The 22,751-nt window shown below is 36.9% G+C and overlaps 1 protein-coding gene and 1 long non-coding RNA gene across 3 annotated transcripts in view; one reads left to right on the top strand and one right to left on the bottom strand.

Moving 5' to 3' along the window:
* The window catches only part of LOC133764624 (uncharacterized), a 40,977-nt gene extending 38,638 nt beyond the window's left edge, over nt 1–2,339 (bottom strand). Inside the window, exon 1 of the long non-coding RNA XR_009866457.1 lies at nt 2,253–2,339. This is a non-coding gene — a long non-coding RNA (uncharacterized LOC133764624). The remainder of the gene's footprint in view (nt 1–2,252) is intronic.
* Nucleotides 2,340–2,443: 104 nt separating this feature from the next.
* CHORDC1 (cysteine and histidine rich domain containing 1) lies at nt 2,444–21,370 on the top strand. Of its 2 annotated transcripts, XM_062196858.1 has the most exons (11): nt 2,444–2,633; nt 6,374–6,423; nt 10,320–10,376; nt 11,051–11,208; nt 11,737–11,840; nt 13,081–13,139; nt 15,365–15,435; nt 16,041–16,146; nt 18,658–18,777; nt 19,203–19,265; nt 19,546–21,370. In XM_062196858.1, the coding sequence occupies exons 1-11, from the start codon at nt 2,570–2,572 to the stop codon at nt 19,687–19,689; spliced, it is 996 nt and encodes a 331-aa protein (XP_062052842.1). In that variant the 5' UTR covers nt 2,444–2,569; the 3' UTR covers nt 19,690–21,370. The 2 variants fall into 2 exon arrangements, with proteins under 2 accessions (XP_062052842.1, XP_062052843.1); XM_062196859.1 differs by lacking the exon at nt 6,374–6,423.
* Nucleotides 21,371–22,751: the final 1,381 nt, after the last annotated feature.

Here is a 22,751-nt window from a genome sequence, read left to right as displayed (position 1 = left end):
CAGATTTTTAGACTGCCAACATGCTGAAATTATAACAATTTAGATATAATAGAATAAAGTATATTAATAGTTAATAGTATCAATCTTTACCTTTTTAGAAGTGATTATTAGAAAATTTTAAATTATCTATGTCCTTGTATTTCTGGCCATTATACTGCTACTGAACAGTGCTGTTCTAGTCCCTCCTTTAAGGGGGTGACAAATGTTCTAGTGAATAAAAACAATGAACACAAAACCACACACACACTAATGTATGTTATCTAGTACATCTACTTAGAAGCGGGAAAACAGCATAAAGAATCACTCTAGAGTGAACATCCCTGTGATGGAAACTTTGTTTACAAAATACTACAGAATTTAAATAAGATTGAATTCACTTCTATAAACACAATTTTGTGCCTTATCAAAATTATTTTTTAAATGTTTACTTATTATATTATTTCTAGTCAGAAAGAGACAGACACACAGAGATGTCCCATCTGCTAGTTCCCTCACCAAATGCCCACAAGAGCCAGGGAGGGACTGAATCTTGCAGGTGGGAACTTAATCCAGGTATCCCACATGGGCAGCAAGGAGCCAACTACCTTAGTCATCACCTGCTGATATCCAGAGTGCATGTAAGCAGGAAGCTGGAATCAGTATCTGGAGGCAGGACTCAATCCAGGCACTTAGATATGATATGCTGGCATCCTCAGCAGCATCTTAAATGCTAAACCAAATCTCAACCCCTGTACTTTAAGAAATATTTTTAAATGCTTAAAAGTAATGAAAGTATTAAATAAATACCTACTTTCCACCAAGGATTGATAACTGTCTTATTTAATGCATTCTAACTCTGGTTAATCACAAATAGTCAAAGCACCTTTTGATATGTATAGAGCCAGGACAGGAAGGAAGCTGTAAAGTTTATATACATTACTTACACAACTACTAGAAAGTTTCTCAAATATTTGGTGGCAGTTAGCATCATAGTGTGGGAATGGAGAGAAAAGTGAAGTTGGAAATGGAATGCACTGATCCTTTCCTTTTTTTTTTTAAATTACAACAATGACTTATTTTTGTTGTTTATTAAAATATCCAGAAAAGAATAAAAAATCTGCAAATATATTGTGACTCCATTTTTTTCTTTTCTGGAATTACTGTTGATTTTTTTAAAAAATGTTTATTCATTGTATTTATTTGAAAGGCAGAACACTGTGAGCCTGAGTGAGCCCAAGAGACATCTTCCATCTACTGGTTCAGTCCCAAAATGCCCACAACAGCCTGGATTAGGCCAGGACAAAGCAGCAGCTAGGGACTCCACCTGGGTCTCCCATGTTGGCAGCATTGATTCAGGTACTTGATCCATCATCTGCCACCATTCAGGTGCATTAGCAGGAAACTGCATGACAAGGGAGCGCTGTGGTGCTCCTGCTTGTGATGCAGGCACAGGGTGAGACTGCCAGTTCAAGTTCCAGCTCTTCCACTTTCAGTCCAGCTCCCTGCTGGACTTGGGCCCCTGCCACCCAAGTGGGAAACCGGGACAGAGTTCCAAGCTTTCCGGCTTCCACCTGGCCCGGCCCCAGAGGGTGCAGCCTTTTGAGGGAGTCATCAGCAAACGCTAGATCTCTAGTTCTCCCATTTGGAAAACAAGAGTATACAAGCTGGCCCTAGTATTGCCTCACTGAAAGAAATTTTACCAGACGGCCCAGGATTAGAGAACTGAGTATTAACAACTTGGTTCATAAGTTAGTAAGAAATAACTACTAGTCCTGGGTTTTAGAGAAACTGTCCTTTCTAGAACCATAGTTAATCTAAAATTTTCTTTTGTCTGGTTTTCAAGCACCTTAAATTTTCATAGTAGTGTTTTACGCGTTTAATGTGATTCGACCACAACTGTTCAGTTATTAAAAAAATGCTCCGTAAGTGTCCACTTCTTCCTTGCCCCCGCCATCGGGACACTAGAAACACAGCCCCCCCCGGACCCCACCCGGCAACCACACACACAAGGGGAAAATTCGGCCACCCTCCTCTGCTCAGGTGCTAAAACCACTGTGTTCCAAGAAGAGGACGTAGAACCAACGCCCGTGTCCGCACTTTCCCTGGGGCCGCTAGCGGCTTAAGAGCCTGACAAAGCGTGGAACTGGCGTTTCCAAAGGAGCAAGGACGCGGGGCCGCGCGAACAAGGGGCAAAGCGGCCATCTGGCTACGCGAGATACCCACGGCCGGGGGCACTCGCTCAGGATGGAGGGCGCACGGCGCTCGGTCCGTACCTTCACTTTCTGCTCTCTACGTGTCTCAACTACAAACGTCCGGGCTGCAGCGCCTAACCCGTGGCCCGCCGCCGGAGCCCGACTACGGCGCTCCCTCCCAGCGCGCGGCCTCCCGCCGCTTCCTCCCCGCCTCCTCCCACCTCCTCTGCGCCTGCGCGACCGGAAAATTCGCGAAGGTTCCTGAAGCGGAACCGGCCGTTTCCGGAAGCCGGCTGCCGCCCTAGCTGTGTAGCCGGTACTGGTGACCGGAGACTTGGGAACGCACCCTCTTGCGGTTCCTGGCGTTTGGGCTTCACCTGGAGCGCCGAGCAAAGAAAATGGCTCTGCTGTGCTACAACCGGGGCTGCGGCCAGCGCTTCGATCCTGAGAATAACTCCGATGGTAAGAGAAACCGCCGCCAGTCGCCCTCTCTACCAACCACTTCCTCCTCCCGGCGGAGCCCTATGGGCCCAGGGGCGCCCGGGGTCCTTCCCCGAGCCCGTACTGCCGCCCCGGCTCACCGCCACCCCCTCCCCGCCGGGGCCTCCCTGGGCTGGACCACCCCTTTGCGTGCCCTGCACCCACGTGGTTCCTTGCTGGCCCCCCTCGTTCTCTTTCATTCTTAGGGCACTTGGAACAGACCCTTGGCCCCAGCCCCCCAAGTCTCTCTGGGGATGTAGTTAACGAGGTACCCCCTAAGCTGGCTTTGCAGTTACCCAGGTGATAACTGTCTGTGATTTCGCGTGCAGGGCGCGGTGGGGAAGGGAGGAAGGGGCCCCGGGTTAACCTAAGCTTTAAGCTCTGCTTCGTGATTAATACGTAAGTTTGTCCGAAAGCGCTGGACCTGCTGTAGGAAAGCTGCTTACTTTCTGAGAAAAGGGGTTCTTGGTTAGGGAAGTGAGTTACTTTGTATCTTTAACCTAAATTTTGATGCCTCTGCCCTATTTGTCTTTGACTTTGTTGTAGCGGCAATTTGTTTCATAGCCTTGCGGTGGCCTCCGCATCTTAATACCGTGCCATCTTCCCAGTGACTTGAGCTAGTGTTCTCTAGGGCACCTAAGTGTAGTTTTGGACGCTAAGTGAAAGTTAGTGACTGCACCAGGTGAACATTAGGAAACGACCAATGCATCTGAATGTTGATTGGTAAAAGTTGAAGAAATGAGTTCATTTCCTCAGACCACTTTCTGAAGTTTAACTAGCATTTATTGCATATTCTTTATAGGCCAGAAATCAGTCTGTCAGTTTGTTGTCGCATTTAATCTTCACAACAACCCTCGGAAGCTGGCAGTATTGGGTCACATTTCTACGTGATAGTAACATGATTCGGTATCATGCAGATTAAAAACCAAAGAATTACTTTTTAAATCTTTCTCACCTCTGAGATAGTTGAAATATTTGTCATTATGAGCAGATAAACGGGTGACCTCAGCTAAAACGATAAACCACTGATACAGGATTTTAAGAAAAACACAAATCCATTGTATACACGGTTACTGTCATTGACACAACTCTTATTGTTACTGAAGGTTACTAACTGAAATTGTAAGTTTCAGTGGATGCTAAACTCAACAAGTGAGGAATTTTAAAGTCCCTTTGATGTTGGTAGCCTATGCAGATAATAAGTTAAATTGATATCTGTGCATACTTTCTTTTAACATCAAATACAGGGAAAGATTGATCCTTTGTCATGTGACATATGTTCATGGATCCATGTACCTGTCTAAAGTTCAAGAGAGATGCAGCCCTTTGTTGGAAGCCGTGTGCCCATGCATTAAATGATACACATAGAGTATAAGGTGCATCTGGGAAAACTAAGGGAGTAACATTCTCCAGGAGTTGGTGGTGAGCAGTACCAGGTTCAGCAGAGAACACAACTAAGATTGCAGAACGTTTATTTTCTTAACCAAAATGGGGGTTATTTTAGAGACTTGTGATAAATACTTCCAGCAAATTGGTTGAATGAATGAAGAAAATTGAGATACATTGAAAATGATATTAAAAACTGTGGACTGGGTTAGGAGAAAGTTTATAAAATGAAAGAAATTTGACCTTTGTATGTTGACCAAAATAACGAACAGATGAGGTTGAGGATATCTAGCGATTGACTATTAATTTGAGCAAAACTGGCAAGACTGATAAAGGCTGGTAAAGAAAATATCCATCTGCTTGCTATGGGCTCTTGAATGCAGTGATTTTCAGATTTTCCTTATGCTAGTTGTATGTTTAAAAACTGACTCATTTGTGCTTCTGTTATGCCACAGTTGACCACTATTATGAGTATTTTATGCTTCTCTGTTATACATTGTACATTTTATACTTCTGACTGCATATTATTTTTGCAGTTTGAAAATATACTGTATTTCTAATCCTTTCTCCACTTTATGCTCTTACATATTTCTATTTCCAACTTTTTTTCAGCACTTAATCCCACTCCTTCTGTTAATAGGCTCTTCCAAATCTATGGATTTACTTACTGTACCAGGAAAACATCTAACACTTTGGTGTATTGACTAAAGATGGTTTGTGTAACACATGGTTACTTAGGAAGCATAGCAGCTATTAAGAAAAATTCCTCTAGACACTAGGAATTAATCACTTTAAGGCAACACCAGGAATCAGAAGTTGTCCACAGTTGAAAACTAAAACAAATTAGAAAGGTTCAGCACGGTACCCTTGTGAAAATTCCAAACAGGGAGATGAGCTGTTTAAGCTAGTGAAACCATCTAAGTAGGGAATAACTGTGTGTTATCTAAATTTTTTTAAATAAAATATGCCATGTTGCAAATTTTAATAAACGTCTTTTCTTAAAAGTTAAGAATTAAAGGTATAGTAGAGAAGGGAGGAAGGAAGTACTGAATAACTTCAGTGACAAGCTGAAAACAGACTATATAGCTTAAACTTATTTCAGTGAGGTTTTTACCTAGAAATTGACATCTGTCTAAAAAAGTTAAATTAGCAATTAGACATTAAAACAGTTTTTAAATTTGGGAGCTCTTCAAAAATACCTTTTTAGGGAATCTTCATAAATCTTTCTGGATCAGTGCACATAAGAACACCTAAGCTTGATACTATTTTTGTAAATGTAGATTTGTAAGCTGATGGTCTAAAGCTTAGAGCTTGAAGTTTTGGTACCAGATTTTGCTACAAAGATGTAAAGGATAGAGAGTTTATTTATCTGTGTATCTGTTATACTATTTTGTATTTTTTTTATCTATGTATCACACTCTTGAATTATAACTTGTAACTTGGGCCGGCACCGTGGCTCACTTGGTTAATCCTCCGCCTGCTGCGCCGGCATCCCATATGGGCACCGGGTTCTAGTCCCAGTTGCTCCTCTTCCAGTCCAGCTCTCTGCTATGGCCCAGGAAGGCAGTGGAGGATGGCCCAAGTGTTTGAGCCCTGCACCCTCATGGGAGACCAGGAGGAAGCACCTGGCTCCTGGCTTTGGATCAGCATAATGGCCATTTGGGGGGTGAACCAATGGAAGGAAAACCTTTCTCTCTTGTCTCTGTCTGTCTGTAACTCTGTCAAATAAATAAATAAACTTTAAAAAAAAATTCTTTAAAAAAAAAACTTGTAACTTATTTTAATATTTGATGCACTTTGTGCTATGCATCATACTCAAGCATTAGAAAAATTGTAAGGGATAGTATTAACTGCATTTAGAAAAACAATTACATCTTGGCCTGCCCCATGACTTACTTGGCTAATCCTCTGCCTGCGGCACCACGGGAGTTCTAGTCCTGATTGGGGCGCCAGGTACTAGTCCTGGTTGCTCCTCTTGCAGTCCAGCTCTGGTGTGGCCCAGGAGAGCAGTAGAGGATGGCCCAAGTGCTTGGGTCCCTGCACCCGCATGGGAGACTGGGAGGAAGCACCTGGCTCCTGGCTTCGCATCTGCGCAGCGCCTGCCATGGCGGACATTAGGGGAGTGAACCAACAGAAGGAAGACCTTTCTCTCTTTCTCTCTCTCACTGTCTATAACTCTCTGTCCCTCTCTCTCTCTCACTAACTGCCTGTCAAAAAATTAAAAAATAATAATAATAATTACATCTTAATACCTGTAGGAAATGGTGAGATATATATGCAATTTTCATTATAAATTAGTGGCTTTTCTTTTTCCTTTCTCCTCTATTTTTGACCAGATGCCTGCACATACCACCCAGGTGTTCCAGTCTTTCATGATGCATTAAAGGTAGGAACAAAGTATATTTTGAGTTTCATCATATCTGTATGTTAAATTTAGAGATATAATGTTAAGTGTTTCTTGGCTTTTTTCTCTCACCTTCTGACTTTGTGTTTTGTTAGTGAACTTTTGGGGATTTGTTAAGCATGTATTCCACTAGAAACAAAGAAGTCACTAGATAGTGATCTTTTTACCAGTTATAAACTTTCATTATTTTCTATACCCCTTTTTTGCTTTCTTAATTTTGAAAGGAAATAGAAGCAGTTGTATTGCTACTTCTTTTTAAAAAATGCTAATTTTAGGCCAGCGCCGCGGCTCACTAGGCTAATCCTCCACCTTGCGGCGCCGGCACACTGGGTTCTAGTTCCGGTCGGGGTGCCAAATTCTGTCCCGGTTGCCCCTCTTCCAGGCCAGCTCTCTGCTGTGGCCAAGGAGTGCAGTGGAGGATGGCCCAAGTGCTTGGGCCCTGCACCCCATGGGAGACCAGGAGAAGCACCTGGCTCCTGCCATGGGATCAGCGCGGTGCGCCGGCCGCAGCGCGCCAGCCGCGGCGGCCATTGGAGGGTGAACCAATGGCAAAAGGAAGACCTTTCTCTCTGTCTCTCTCTCTCACTGTCCACTCTGCCTGTCAAAAAAAAAAAATGCTAATTTTAGTTCCATTTTCCCATGGATTATTTTTTTTAGGATTTATTTATTTAGTTGAAAGGCAGAATTACAGAGAGGCAGAGGTAGAGAGAGAGAGATCGTCCATCCACTAGTTCATTCCCCAGATTGCCGTAACTGCTGTAGCTGCACCTATCAGAAGCCAGGAGATTCTTTCAGGTCTCCCATGCGTGTGCAGGGGCCCAAGGACTTGGGCCATCTTCTACTGCTTTCCCAGGCCATAACAGAGAGCTGCATCAGAAGTGGAGCAGCCAGGACTCAAACTGGTACCCATATGGGATGCCAGCACTGCAGGCAGTGGCTTTACCTGCTACGCCACAGCGCCAGCCCCAACAGTTGTAGTACTTTTCAATCTTTCTGTCACTTCTGGCTAACAAAAGCAGCTCTGAATTTTAGGAAGGATTGTTATAAATACTTGATAATACCAATCTCAGGGCAAAGATATAAGATTATTTTTACTGAAAAGAGATGTTGTAAGTTTTCCGCCTGTGCTTCCTTGATGTTCTGGAGAATTAGAAAAATAATAGAAGTGTTTAACCAGCTTTTTGATGGTGTTCTGTTTAAAATTTATGACAATATGATACTTTTAGAGAGTTTCCTTTGTTTGCCTCAAAAGAAAATGTTGTTTTCTGAGGCTGTTGTTCTCAGGAAGATAGTTAGTCTTACATATTCACATATTGTAATGCCCTTTGAGTTTCTAATTATATCTTCCAGAGGGTATTTCACTATGTACAACCAAATCTAAACAGTTTAACAAGTTTATGGAAAACAGAACAAACATTCTGTAGGACTCCTCCTCATATATCTTTTTAGCCTCATTATATACCTATATGTGGGATTGAAGCTGGGATACCATGGGAATATTTATTTTTCTTTTCTGGGAATTACACCTTTCCTGGACTGCCACTTATTCTGATGATTTTTCTTGTTGATACCAAGCCCTGATTTCCGTATGTATTTTTCTTCCTGTCTCCTAGCCATTGGAATACTTTAGTTCTCAGACTGTGGGTTCCTATTTTGTCTCATTGAGTTCATTCATTCGTGTCCTCCAGTGTCACCTCCACTATGCCAGTGACTCTTACAACATATTTCCATTTGTGTGTCTCATTGGCAGCCTCAAACGAGTTTCTGAAGTGAACTAATTCTTATTCCAAAAATAGTCTGCCTGTCAACTTTGCTGCCCCTGGTAATGATACACCACTGACTTTCTAGTTACTTGGTCGATAGTTGGTTTTTTTCCTTACCTTTCTGTTAATCACTCTAAATCTTAGTAACTTCATGTTTTAATAATATTTTTGTTTCTCTTTAATGTGTTCTGTTTATTACTGTCTTTATAAATATTTCTTGAAGACCTAGACTTTGCAAGAGTATTACATTTCACGGCCCAATAAATTTCTGGCAATATATACATCAACATAGGGCCACTAATTTCCTGTTTGACCACAAAAGAAGTTAAATAAGCATTATTGTTAATTTTTATATTAGAAGGGGAATATTCAGAGAAAAGGACTGTCTTTGTCAAGAAAGGGCAGTTTGCAACCTTATACTCAATACTTAAATGGATCCTTCTTTTTTTCTTTTTACTGAGCACCAGCATAGAATCCAGATTGGCATTTAGGAACAGCTGGCCTGTGTGTATATATGTCTTACATGTATGTATGTCAGTATCTTACATAATTCTGTGTTTATATATATACATATATATATATGATTAAGAAAGTTAAGATTTTTCTCCTAGAGCGTAACTTTTCTGATGACTATTATCAGTGCTTTCTAAACCCTATATCGAATGTTGCCGTAATTGGTTCATACATATCTGAATTCAGTGTTAAAATTTAGAGTATTAAATTTTAAAATAAGGGAAATTTTGAATTATAGAATATTGAAAACTATCTTAAAAAAAACACTGAAAGTACATGTTGTAAAAAAAAAAAAAAATCACTGCCAAATTTTATATGCAGTATATTGAGTAAAAGTGAGGCCCAGGTGGTATGTGCTAAATTGGCACCTAATCTGAATTAGCAACTGCTCATGTCTTCAGACTGCTACATTTTTTGTGTCACTGTTCTCAATAGTACATTTGGAATAGAGGTCTTAATGCCTTTTTTTTTTTTCTTTTTTTTTTTTTTTTTTGACAGTCAGAGTGGATAGTGAGAGAGAGAGAGAGACAGAGAGAAAGGTCTTCCTTTGCTGTTGGTTCACCCTCCAATGGCCACCAAGGCTGGCGTGCCGCGGCCGGCGCAGGCGCACCGCACTGATCCAATGGCAGGAGCCAGGTGCTTATCCTGGTCTCCCATGGGGTGCAGGGCCCAAGGGCCATCCTCCACTGCACTCCCGGGCTACAGCAGAGAGCTGGCCTGCAAGAGGGGCAACCGGGACAGAATCCGGCACCCCGACCAGGACTAGAACCCGGTGTGCCGGTGCCGCAAGGCGGAGGATTAGCCTAGTGAGCCGCGGCGCCGGCTGCCATTTTTTGTTGAGTTGCTTGATGTTTTGTTTTAAAAAAATCACATTCTGTAAAATAATTTCTGTGTTTTTGTGCTTCTCACTGAAACGATCATTTCACCTTCAAATATCTCATAGTGATTTGGCTGCCATGTTAATTATGTTGTTCTGAAAATAGAATGCTTATTGCTGAACTACTGTGGGTTTTGTTTAGAAAGTAAATTATTATATTATCCTTAATAGGTTTTTTTAAAGTAAAAAAAATCACCCTGACTTCCTCTAAATATATGATTTTTAGGAATTACAAAATGTTATTCTTCCAAAAATGTACTGTTCATGAAGATAAAAGCAATTTCTATTTCACTGCTTTAAGAGGCTTCCTTTGATGATAGGTCACAAAGCAAGCCATTGTAACATTGATTAATTGGTTCTTTTAAAACATCAGAGATTAGAAATCTTTTCACTTGATAAGATAAATCATTGTAACACTTTGAAACAGTGAAATCTGTAGGCAGGGGTACTTCAGAAACTTTTTAGTAAATGGAATTCAGTGCTCGCTTCTGTAGCACATATACTAAAATTAGAAAATGGAGTTGAAAGATAAGTTTATTTTGATGCAAAGAATTTTGAAGTCTGTGCATAGGTTTTTATAATATACAATTTCCACAAACTTTTTGAAGACCCTATGTAAATGAAAATAATTTCAGGATTCAAGGAGTTAAGTCCAAGTAGAGTGTTTTAGTGGGTCACTGTTGCTATACTCACTTTCCATTCTTTTTCCCTCTTGTGTTTCGTAGGGTTGGTCTTGCTGTAAGAGAAGAACAACTGATTTTTCTGATTTCTTAAGCATTGTAGTAAGTACTACTTTATTTTTCTAGAGTATCTCCCTGAAAATGTATCTTATAGGAAGCTCTGAATTTAAGGAGATCTGATTTCTGGTACCTATTGACTGGTCCCTGTTAACTATCAAATAGCACCTTACTTTTAAAATGGAGCTCATGTCATGTTCAGAGCCTCTTAAAAAGGGGGAGGAGGGGGCTGCTTTTAGAGATTAAGGTTTTAAGATACTAATTCGTCATTTGTCATTTTAGGTTTCTTTTTGATGTATATAATAGGCTTCAAATATATATTAGGAAGAAGGATGTGGTAGGCAACAATTATAAACAGGTTTAAAACAATTCTCTTGTTCAGGGTTGAACAGCTAGTAAGTAGAGCTAGTGCTCAAATTGAGGCCTTTTTGCATAAAAGACTTGCTGTAAATAATTTGTAGACTTCTCTTTTTAAAGTTCTCCAAAATTCATTTTCTGTAAACAAGAAGTTTATGGTTAATAGAAAAGTTAAATACATATTTAAGAAGTGTATTTGAAGACTTTTTCAAAAAAGTACTTTGTTCAGAGATAATTCTTTCACACATAAAGCAAATTGAAGTCCTTTTTTAGATTATTAAAATAAGTCAGTTTAATAAAGTATTTCTTCATGGCTTGTAAAAATAGATGACAGGATAACTCTTATTACCTTTGACTAACAGGGCTGTACAAAAGGTAGGCATAATAATGAGAAGCCGCCTGAACCAGTCAAGCCTGAAGTGAAGACTACAGAAAAGAAAGAACTATCTGAATTGAAACCCAAATTTCAGGAGCACATCATTCAAGCCCCTAAACCGGTAGAAACAATAAAAAGGCCAAGGTATACTTTATTCAGTTGGGTGCTTTTGTCACATTTAAATAACAGCATTTGTTTGTGATATTTCCTTTTATGATTTTGCTAAATATTCTTGTTTAGGCCACCAAGTTTTGAACTGTTTGATTTTTCCCTTAGCTAAGCTTTGAATTTCTGTTCCCCCTCAATTTCAGGGCATATGCACAGTAAAGCATCATTGTAGATTTTCTTCTTGTGCCATTATAATTATAGTATATGTACCATCGGGATGTGGGAGCTCTACATCTTTTTGTACACTGGCATATGTCTTTTTCTTGTCTTTCCTCCTTTCCTTTTAACTCTCCTTACTAGCAACTGAACATTCTGGCTTTATTATAAAAACATTTTTGGTTAAAACAGAATGTAAGTAGATTATAGCCATTATTTATAAAATATTTTAGTGGAAATAACTTGATTCACATTTGGCTTCTTCCTAGAAGGCTTTAAAATTATTAATTTTAAGTACAAAGAAATGTTTTGGTACATTGTTGTAATGAAGGTTTAAAACTTCTCCAGTCCAGATGAACCAATGACAAATTTGGAATTAAAAATATCTGCCTCCCTAAAACAAGCACTTGATAAACTTAAACTTTCATCAGGGATTGAAGAAGAGAAGAAAGGTAAGATTACTTTTTGTGTTATTGTTAACGTTTTTGTATAACTAACTAGTTATCCAAAACAGGTAGTAGTGGTTTACTGAATAAAAGGATGAAAAAGTAAGAAATGTAAATATGTAAAATGTGTTATAGTAAATAACTTACTTAAAATTTTTCTAAAATGTTAGTAATAATACTACAGGATGAATATGTATGTGGTCCATTCCCTTATTGATTATTTTTATTTATTTTAAAGATTTATTTACTTACTTGAAAGGCAGTTAAAGAGAGAGGGAAAGAGAGGAATCTTACATCTTCTGGTTCACTCCCCAAATGGCCACAGTGGCTGGGGCTTCATCTGGGCAAGGCCAAAGCCAGGAGCTTCATCTGGGTCTCCCACTTTGATTCTGGATCCCAAGCCCTCAGGCCATCTTCCACTGCTTTCCAAGGTGCATTAGCAGGGAGCTGGATCAGAAGTGGAGCAGCCTGAACATGAACCGGTGTTCATATGGGATGCCAGCACCCATACTGAATACTCAGCATCACAGACAATGGCTTAACCTGCTGCACCACAACACCACCCCCAGGCTTATTATTTTTAAACAGTGAGTGAAATTGCTTTAATAATTGAAATTGTTAATTGAAATTAATAATTGAAAATGTTTCCTTGTGCATTACATAAAACAGACTCAATTGTGACCTACGCTTGATACCATGATGACAAAAATACATTTCTATGGGGCTGGTGTTACAGCATAGCAGGTTAAGCCACCTTGTCAGCATCCCATATCGGAGTGCCAGTTTCAGTCCTGGCTGTTCCATTTCTGATCCACCTTCCTGCTAATATGCCTGAGAAAGCTGCCACCCATATGGGACACCAGGATGGAATAGCTGGCTTCTGGCTTTATCCTAGCCCAGCCCCAACTGTTGCTGCCATTTGGTGAGTGAACCAGCAGGCTGAAAATGCTTCTCTCTCTCTCTCTCTCCCTCTCTCCCTCTCTCCCTCTCTCCCTCTCTCCCTCTCTCCCTCTCTCTCTCCCTCCCTCTGTGTGTGTGTGTTCCTTTTTATGACGTTAAATATACTGTATAAACCATTCCATTATAGAATAGCACCATATATTATTTGGAGGATACAGGCAAACTCTAATGATAGTACTGTTTTTTTTTTTCCAAACATTTTTGTAGAAAACATTACTTTTTAAAAATTATACAGCAGTGAAATTATATTTTACTGTTTAAATTTCATTTTTCCCCTTTGTTTCAGAAGAAGACAATGATGAAATTAAGATTGGAACCTCATGTAAAAATGGAGGGTGTTCAAAGGTATATGTTACAAAACTTGTGTTACCAAGTGAAATTTTAATTTGGAAGAAAGGGGGTATAATTCACTGATTGAGTTCAGCGAACATTTGGGTACCTCTTATCAGTTGGCACTATTCTATGGACTAAGACCACAGATATAGATAAGAGACTCTGAGTAGCATCATATGTAATGAAAATGTGAGAATAAATCTCGTTTAGTAATTGCGTGAGCATTTATTACATGCTTAACATTGTGGGGGCTAGCAAGTGATATCCTCTTTTGTGAAATGTTCAAAATCTTTTACCTAATTTTGGGTTTTCTAATCAATTTGTAGGAATTTTTAATATATATTGACTATAAGTCCTCTGTCAGATATACTACACCCTTCATTTTCTTCAGTGATGGCTTTGATAGACAAAGTCACTTTAATTTGAAAGAGATTCAAATTGTCCATCTTTTTCTTTGTTACTAGTGCTTTCTATATCCTATTTAAGAAAGCTTTGTTTACTTCAAGGCCATGAATATTTTTTCATAGAGGGGCATATTTATGCATACCACTTGGAACTGATTATTGTATGAGCTAGATGTAATTAAAGGACTTTAAATGAGATAATTATGGAAATAAATAATTGTAATTAGACAGTAGAACAGAGATTGAAGGCTCAGAAATGTATTAGTAAACTGTGTAGTCCAACTGCCTAAAATCTGCAAGTTTATGAGGAAAGTTAGCAAATTAAACTGATAGATATTTTCAAGTAAATTTGACTAGATTTTATGATACAGTAACTATAGCAGGAGAGAGAACAGAAACTCAAGAGAACTTAACAGAATTTTGCTTTGGGAGATGGGAAAAAGAGTAGGTTGGGGGGGCAGTAGTAATAAGTTCAAAATGTAACAGACTGAAGAGGTATTTGCTTATGGAGTATATTGAAATATACACAGCATATGGATTTACAAAAAATAAGCACTTGGTTGCAGGTATTTTAGTGCAGTGTGTTAAACCACCCCTTAGGGCACCTGCATCCCATATTAGAGTGCTTCACTTCCAGTGCAGCTTCCTACTAATGCACTTAGGAAGCAGCAGATGATGGCTCAAGTACATGAGTTTCCACCACCCATGAAAGAGACCTAGATAGAGTTCTTCCTGACTTCTGCCTGGACCTGCCTTAGCTGTTGTGGCTATTTTGGGAATGAACCAGCAGATGAAAGACATCTCTCTGTCACTGTCTCTCTCACATACTTTTTCATATATATATATATATATATATATACACATACACATATATATATATAAATATGTATTTCCATACTTTTGAATTACTTGTAGTTACACAAAGAAAAAATACATTACTAGCTGCATCCATGTTTTATTAACAACTTTTAGTGAGTTCATCTGTTATGCCTTCACCTACAACAGTAATAGGGCCCGGATCTCTCAGACAAACCATGGAAAATATATATCTGATTTTTTTTCCTTTATAAGGATAAGAAATCACCATCACTGCAGAATTTTCAGAATTGTTTAAAAGAGTTCCCATATTAAGTGATAATGCTCACACAAATAATGACCATACCTGGGCATGCTTGGAAGAGACCTCATTCCTGAAAAGCTGAAAGCATCATTTTTTTTTTTAAAGATTCATTTATTTATTCAAGAGGCAGAATTACAGAGAGTGAGAGACAGAAAGAGAGGTCGTCCATTTGCTGATTCACTCCCCATATGCTGAAATGGCCAGAGCTGGGCGGATCCAAAGCCGGGAGCTTCTTCTGGGTCTCCCACGTGGGTGCCTGGGCCCAAGCACTTGGGCTGTCCTCTGCTGCTTTCCCAGGCCATCAGTAGGGAGCTGGTTTGGAAGTGGAGCAGCCTGGACTTGAACCAGCACCCATATAGGATTTCAGTGCTGTAGGTGGAGGCTTAACCTACTGTGCCACAGCACTGGCCCCAAAAGCATCATAATATATTCTATTGCCTACTTTTCTGTCCTTTTTCACAGGAACCTAGAATTTAGCCATGTCCCAAAGGAAATAATTTATCATTCCTTTCTAGAATGTTCTGGGATGAATTTATGAATGTTCTAGGTAGTTATTATTGAATACTGAAAATTCATAAAGATAACCAGTAATGGGGATATTTATAAGAATTATTGAATTATTGAAAATTCATAAAGGTAACCAGTAATGGAGATATTTATAAGATGTAATTGTGGAATATGCAGGTAATTTTTTCCTCTTTTTTCTCTTTTAGACATACCAGGGTCAAGAGAGTCTAGAAGAAGTCTGTGTATATCATTCTGGAGTCCCTATTTTTCATGAAGGGTAACTTACACATGACTAATTAAAATACGTTATGGAGAAGGTTAAAAATATTAAATCTTCATATTATAAGGTAGTACGTAGAAAATAGTACTGTGTTAAAATCATCTGATTTGTTTCCATATTGTTCAGGAATCAAACTTGAAGTTCTTTAAATTTTGGCTTCCTGTGTTTTTAGGTTTTTTGTTTTTTTCTTAACTGATAATCAGTTTCACCTGTTTTGGGATTGACCATCACAGATTGTGTAAACATTAGTATTTAATTTGTTTGCTAGTCTTACTTTATTGAGTTTTTGAAGGGTAAGAATTATGAATCTCTGGTCATACCACTTTTTGATAGCTTCAAGAAAAAACAAACATAAGCTGTCTGTAAAAAATGATTTTGAATATTGTGATGGCTTTAAATGTCTTGAAATTACTATAATAAATGGATACTCTGATTTTTCACATTATTAATCTTCTTGACAAATATCTATTTTAATTGTTCAGTAACTTTATTAAGATATTGAAGTAGCATGTTTACTTTTTTTTAAATCACACATATCATTGTAATTCTGGATTTAATTGGTTTTGAGATTTTTACGTATAAACTTTTTCTATAATTTGAAGGATGAAATACTGGAGCTGTTGTAGAAGAAAAACCTCTGACTTTAATACATTCTTAGCTCAGGAGGGCTGTACAACAGGAAAACACTTGTGGACTAAAAAGGATGATGTAAGTAAGCTTTTAAAAAACAACTTACTGAGTTGTATGCATCTCGTTTTTAAAAGACTTGAAATTATTCTCTTTTAAATTTAAAAATTGTTCTTGCTTGAACAGAAAAGCTTTGACATGCCTATAAAGTAAAATTAATCTAAATCAAGCTCTCCAGAGCATTGCCTGTTGAGTAAAATAGTCATTGTGTATGTTGGTGTAGATGTGTGGTATTTTGTGAAATAGTTAAGCTTGCCAAAATTGAAGCATCCTTGTCTTTTATTATTATTAAAATTAACTACACAGCCTTTTCATATTTGCTTTTTAAAAATCACTTTTCTATTTATGTGTGTATTATGTATGTTCTATTTATGTATGTTTTTAAAGATTTATTTATTTGAAAGAGTAACAGAGAGATCTTCCATCCACTGGTTCACTCTCCAAATGGTCGCAATGGCCGGAGCTGGCCTAATCTGCAGCCAGGGGTTTTGCCAGATTTTCCACGTGGGTGCAGGGACCCAAGCACTTGGGCCATCTTTCACTGCTTTCCTAGGCACATTAGCAAGGAGCCGGATTGGAAGTGGAGCCAGCTGCTCCACTTGAACCAGCACCCAAATGGAGTGCCGGCACTGCTGCTGACAGCTTTACCTGCTGTGCCACAGCACTGGCCCCTCCATTATGTAATGATGTAGGTTACATTTAGAGTTGTGATTTCTTTTTTTTTTCCTCCCACTTCATACTTTTTCCCCACTTCATACTTTATTCAACTGTTTACCAGAATCTCAAACCCTCCATCTAATGGCCAAGGAAGTGGATTACACTTACTTAGGTGGATTGTTTTCAGTGCCTCTGTTGGCTAAAGAGAAAATGAGCATCAGTTCCTACTTCCATGGACAGCTTTCTAAATAAAAACTTGAGTCTATGTAGATAATTTCTCCAAAGGTCATTAACGTTTAGAAAGCCAAGAAATGTATTGCTAAGGAAGTTTTTATCTATTAACTATTAATTTATTTTATAATATATTATTCCCTTATGCTATACTGAATCTAATAATCCCTATAGTGCAATGAACTTTTTTGGTTTATGTGTGTTTGTGTATGTGTGTGCATATGTAAATATATAAAACTTGGGGCTTACAGTTCATAAAGTAAATTTTCAGATTTAGATATTTATTCAACATTTGTATATTCTTCTGGTTACTACTTTTTTTTATTTTTGACAGGCAGAGTGGACAGTGAGAAAGAGGCTAGTTACTACTTTTTAATAATATGGTTGAATATTATAAATATACTTTTCCAAGTTAGAATAATTCATATACCACAAAACTTCTAAGAATAGTTCATTAGTATAAAGATATATCCACCTGTATATTTTCTTTGAGGTTCAAAGTTTGAAAATTTTAGTTTGAAAAGATAAAATACTTTCTATTATGTTAAAAAGTTTTCAAAATATATCCCTTAATGGACTGATGTATTTTGTAGCTGTAATGTATACAGTTGCCAAATCTGAACCAGCTAAGCCAATAAGTATGGGCAAAAATGTGATATGTGTAATTTAACTTTATTAGTGTAATGGTACCAAAATTTAAACATTGCCTTTTACAAAAGTAGTGTCTCAATTTCCTGAATTATTGACCAAATTGTTCTCATTTATTGATATGGTAGTGTGCCGTTAGAATATAATGATTATTTCCATAATAGCAATCAAAAAATTGCTTCAACAAATTCTCACAGTTTTCTGCATATTAGTACAGGAGGAAAATATGGGTTTTTTTGTTTGTTTAGTTTTTTTTGGGACAGGCACAATTAGAGAGAGACAGACAGAAAGGTCTTCCTTTTCTGTTGGTTCACCCCCCAAATGGCCGCTACGGCTGGTGCACTGCGGCAGGCGCACTGGCGCCAATCTGAAGCCAGGAGCCAGGTGCTTCCTCCTGGTCTCCCATGCAGGTGCAGGGCCCAAACACTTGAGCCATCCTCCACTGCACTCCCGGGCCACAGCAGAGAGCTGGACTGGAAGAGGAACAACCGGGACAGAATCCAGTGCCCCAACCGGGACTAGAACCCGGGGTGCCGGCGCTGCAGGCAAAGGATTAGCCAAGTGAGCCGCAGAGCCGGCCAGAAAATATGTATTTAATAACAGTAGTAGATTGTTACAAGTGATCAGATTTTTTTTCCTTTGCCCCCAGATTCCTATTGTAGAGAATAAATTAAAAGTTCCTATTCGTGAGGTTAAAGAATGTTTTTATGACAGTGATTAGTGGATTTTAGAATATTGGGTAAAGTTTACTGTCTTTTAAATATGTGATCATACTGTGGCCCTGAAAGAAAAACAAATGGGAAGAATAACATTGTTCTCAAATCTTAAAACTAAGATTCTTTGTATCCATGATATATATTTTTATGTAAATTTCAGTAGTTTGCCCCATAAGCCTTAAATGTTCAGTTGTGCATGTTAATTTTTCTTAATTAGATCAAATTCATCTCAAAGAAGTGAATTATTTGGCACTTTTTGGACTTAAATTTCTCTTAACAGGGTAAAAAAGTTGTTCCATGTAGACACGACTGGCATCAGACTGGAGGTGAAGTCACCATTTCAGTATATGCTAAAAATTCACTTCCAGAACTTAGTCGAGTAGAAGCAAATAGTACATTGGTAAGTGTACTAAATAATTTTAAGTAAAATATCTCTTCTGCTCATTGTTCTTTATGTTACAAAAATATTTTTCTGATTTTGAGAAAGGATCTTAAAATCTTACAATTTTTCCTATCCAGAAAATTATATAAATTGACTTCATGAAAACTATTTCAAATGAAAATGTCTGCATAATTCATATTCCAAGGCATTCTATAGATACTACAGAGTTTAGAAAAATCAGCAAATAATATGGTTCATAGGTCTCAGAATGAAATTTCAAGTCAGTATCTTTTTTCCGTTGATAGTGTTCTCCATTGAAAAAGACATTTGATACTGGCAGTTTCTTGAAATAGTTTATTTGTTTAAATGTCTTATTATAATCAGTGTTTGATAGAAGCCTTCGGTGTGAATTTGATAATTGAATTTTGGTTATCTTTTTTCAGTTAAATGTTCACATTGTATTTGAAAGAGAGAAGGAATTTCATCAAAATGTGAAATTATGGGGTGTAAGTATTACAAATTCACCATTTTTTTTAATAAAATACCATTGTAGAAGAAGCTATTTTAATACAGTTTAGTGGAAATATATATAACAGCATTTATATAAACGGTATATAAAAATTATGTAAAAATATAACAGCATTATATCTTAGCAAAAATTTTAAATATGAGTATTAAAAAAGGCTGTAATGGCTTGAATTTGGGAATATTAGTGTAAGCAAGACTGATACTTTTCTCTGAGACTAATTAAACTATCCAAGATTAATTCTCTTCAATATGTTATAGGTGATTGATGTAAAACGAAGTTATGTAACTATGACTGCAACAAAGATTGAAATCACCATGAGAAAAGCTGAACCTATGCAGTGGGCAAGCCTTGAACTGCCTATGACCAAAAAGCCTGAAAAACAGAAAGATATTTCAGATTGAATGAGGGGATGGGGACAAACCTATTGCCTGTTTCAGAATTCTTAATGTGGTGAAGTGGTGGCTTGCTGCTGTAATCTGTTGCTGTTGTTGTTGTTGTTGTATCTTGGCATTTCAGGGTCAGCGTTAGATTCTTAAAAGCCAAAGTCAGTCTGTCTTTTTGTGCCTCCCATTTTCCTTTCCAGTTACATAAGACTGATTATTCATTTCTCATACTGATAGAACTGTAGTTGTGTCCTATACTTGAAGCTAGAGTATAGATCATAAACATATTTGCAGTATTTCTTTGTGTAATATTTCATTAAGCTGAGAAGTATAATGAACTTTTCTCACTTCTGTTGTCCCATAATTAGTAAAGCAAGACAAAATGTCAAAATTTCAATTCGTTTTTTCCATAGATTTCTGTTCCTATAATACTTGAATATCCTTACAGAAGAGATAAGGCTGGCATTGTTTTTCCTTGTGATAGTTACTTTTTCTAAGAGGATTAATCCTGAGGAAGTGCAGTAAGTAAAGGGAAATATAAGCATTGATTGACAAATTGGAACTTGTTTACAGTTAATAAAACTGAAAAATTACATCAGTACATATATTACTTGTTAAGAGTATGGGAAATATAATTAAGATTATAGAGTTATCAGTTTTGCTAAAATTCTCTTATTTTATGACAAAATAATGTTAAAAATGTTTTTCCTGATTATTCAAAAGGGTTTTGTATAGTGTTATCACTAAATTTACTTGATTTATAGCCTATACTCTCTCTTAAAACCTCTAATTAGTTATATGTAAGAAGAAATTAAATATTTGGTCTCCCTGATGGAAAACTGTATCTGTAAAATTGTAGACTCAAAAGTTTGTGGAAATACATTAGGGAATCAAAAAACTAAATATATAAACATTGCTTTATGATAACTAATACATATTAAATAAATGAAATAGCTCAATTCTTTTGTAGTTTTTATTTTAAGGCTTTCATGGAAAGCCTGAAAATAATAGTGACATAATGTTGATTATATGTTCTCCTGTTATACTAACTGGCTTAATTAAAGGAGAGGCTACTTTTCTGTGTGGAACTCAAGAAGAAAATTAAATGTTATGAAATCCAAAACTGGTAGAATTTAGCAAATTTGGGGATTAATTAGGCTTACATAGATTTAAAATGAAAATGAAAGGGGTTTGTTTCCCAAACCCCTTTAGTGTTTTCTTGGTATTAATGGAATTCTTAAGAAGCAAAACTTGCAAAAATATGATTTTAACTTAGTATTATCATTCTAGTATTCTTAGCAAATAACTATTTAGTTATATAATTATTAAAATGTTTAGCTCTGTTTCAATTATAAGAACTCAAAATAATATGGCATATAGGTTTTGATGCCATTAAAATGACATGACAAAATTTGGGGGCAGTAAAAATTAAGACTCTGCAAGTATGTACATATGTGTCTAGTACTGGAAGACATAGTCACTTTTTTTAGCTTTATTTCATGATTTTGGAAACTAGATTCATTTAGACATACTTCTTTTTGTTTGAGGCAGGGGTTTTATACTTAATTTGATCTAAGGCAATGGTTAATATACCTTCTTCAATGCCTCCTTCTTGAGGTTTTTTTCCCCAGTAGAATGCTTAATATGTGTTACATGTAGGTGAACTGTTATTTAAAGCAAATAAATTATGTTTCAAGTTTTTGGGTTTTTTTTTTGAGATACATTTTATGTGGTCTGGTTCACTAGTGACTATTTTATTTTTTTGCTTCTTTTTCTAAAAACCTCTGAATTTGTTGCCCAGATAAAAATCTACATAATACTTAATCTTAGACTCATACATAAATTAAGAGTGATAGGTAGAATATAGTTTACTGTATCAATTTGTCTTTTTAAAAAACAAGTTAATAAAAAATGCTTGTTAACTTTAGTGAGTTTTTCTCTAGGAATATGCTTTGTCTTAGCATTTAAGGTAATTACTATAGCAAAGCAATCAAAGTTAGATAGATACTATTGTAACTAGCCCAGCATGGGAAACGTAAAATCCTGTTTTTCCTGCCTAGCAGTTTGCTAGCAAAACAGAAATAAGATCTTAAGAAATTAAGGTTTTTTTTGTAGTCTCTTATTTTGAGATAATTTTAGATTTATAGAAGTATTGTAAAAAAAAAAACTAGTACATGAGGTTTTTATATCATGTTAATCTTACTCCTGTGTTAAAATCATAACTGTAAGACATAAGTAATTAGCCTTGGTAGGTAAATGTTGACTAAAGTAGAAGGTTTAATTTTGACCATTATTTCTTGTGGAGCTTTTAAACATATCCTAATTTTATTACAAATTTCTTGTCATTATTTAAATCAGAAATTTATAAATAATTAAAATATGAATTGCAATTAATGGATGTTGACAAGTTGATACAACTTCTTAGCAGAACTGTATACTGGCAAAGGAGTGTAATGATTCTGCTTCATAGTTTATTTTAAGAGATTCTAATTTTTGATAAGTATAACTTGTTTGACTTTTCTTTAGACAGTTCTTTAACCATCAAGTGAAGAGAACATTGAAGAGTTCTTGCAAATATTTTAAGAGAACTTTGAGTTATTTTGTCCTCACTGCCTGCTTTTTAAAAAAGGCATTCATTCCTCAGCCTGAAAAATTCTACCATGCATACAGCCACAATAAGTAAACATTTGAAAGCTCATTTCTGAAATGTGGTGTCTATTTTAAGGCGTTTGAGTATGTACTCCATAGCTTTTATTGTTTTTTAACAGCCAGGTACTCTTTAACAAGTTGTTGTTTGATGCAAATTATTTTGACCTGGTATTCATAATTGGTATTTGCTTTGTATTCTTTTGCTAATATCATAATTCCAGTTGCCTTAGTTCCAAAATGCAAGCTGTTGAGAACAGCTAACTTTTAGGTTTTGTTGATAAATTATTTTTGTGTTTCATTTCTCTTAATTGGGAAGTGGTAAGTTGGTATCTTTCCTGACTGCTTCTCAACTGTCCTGTTATCTTAACACCTTGAGTTCATTTGGTATTGTGTGACTTACCTTTTCAGTTTATTATAGATGCCCACAGCTT

This window comes from Lepus europaeus, chromosome 7 (assembly GCF_033115175.1).
Source record: "Lepus europaeus isolate LE1 chromosome 7, mLepTim1.pri, whole genome shotgun sequence".
NCBI classification, from domain to species: domain Eukaryota; kingdom Metazoa; phylum Chordata; class Mammalia; order Lagomorpha; family Leporidae; genus Lepus; species Lepus europaeus.
Note: the sequence above shows the minus strand (reverse complement) of the source record. Positions and strands in the feature narration are given on the sequence as shown.

Bases quoted from the DNA above. Each gene is read 5' to 3' on its own strand.
- CHORDC1 (XM_062196858.1), top strand. From the start codon at position 2,570: ATGGCTCTGCTGTGCTACAACCGGGGCTGCGGCCAGCGCTTCGATCCT. The intron at 11,209-11,736 runs GTATACTTTATT...AAACTTCTCCAG, and splicing joins GAAACAATAAAAAGGCCAAG to TCCAGATGAACCAATGACAA. The intron at 11,841-13,080 runs GTAAGATTACTT...CCTTTGTTTCAG, and splicing joins GATTGAAGAAGAGAAGAAAG to AAGAAGACAATGATGAAATT.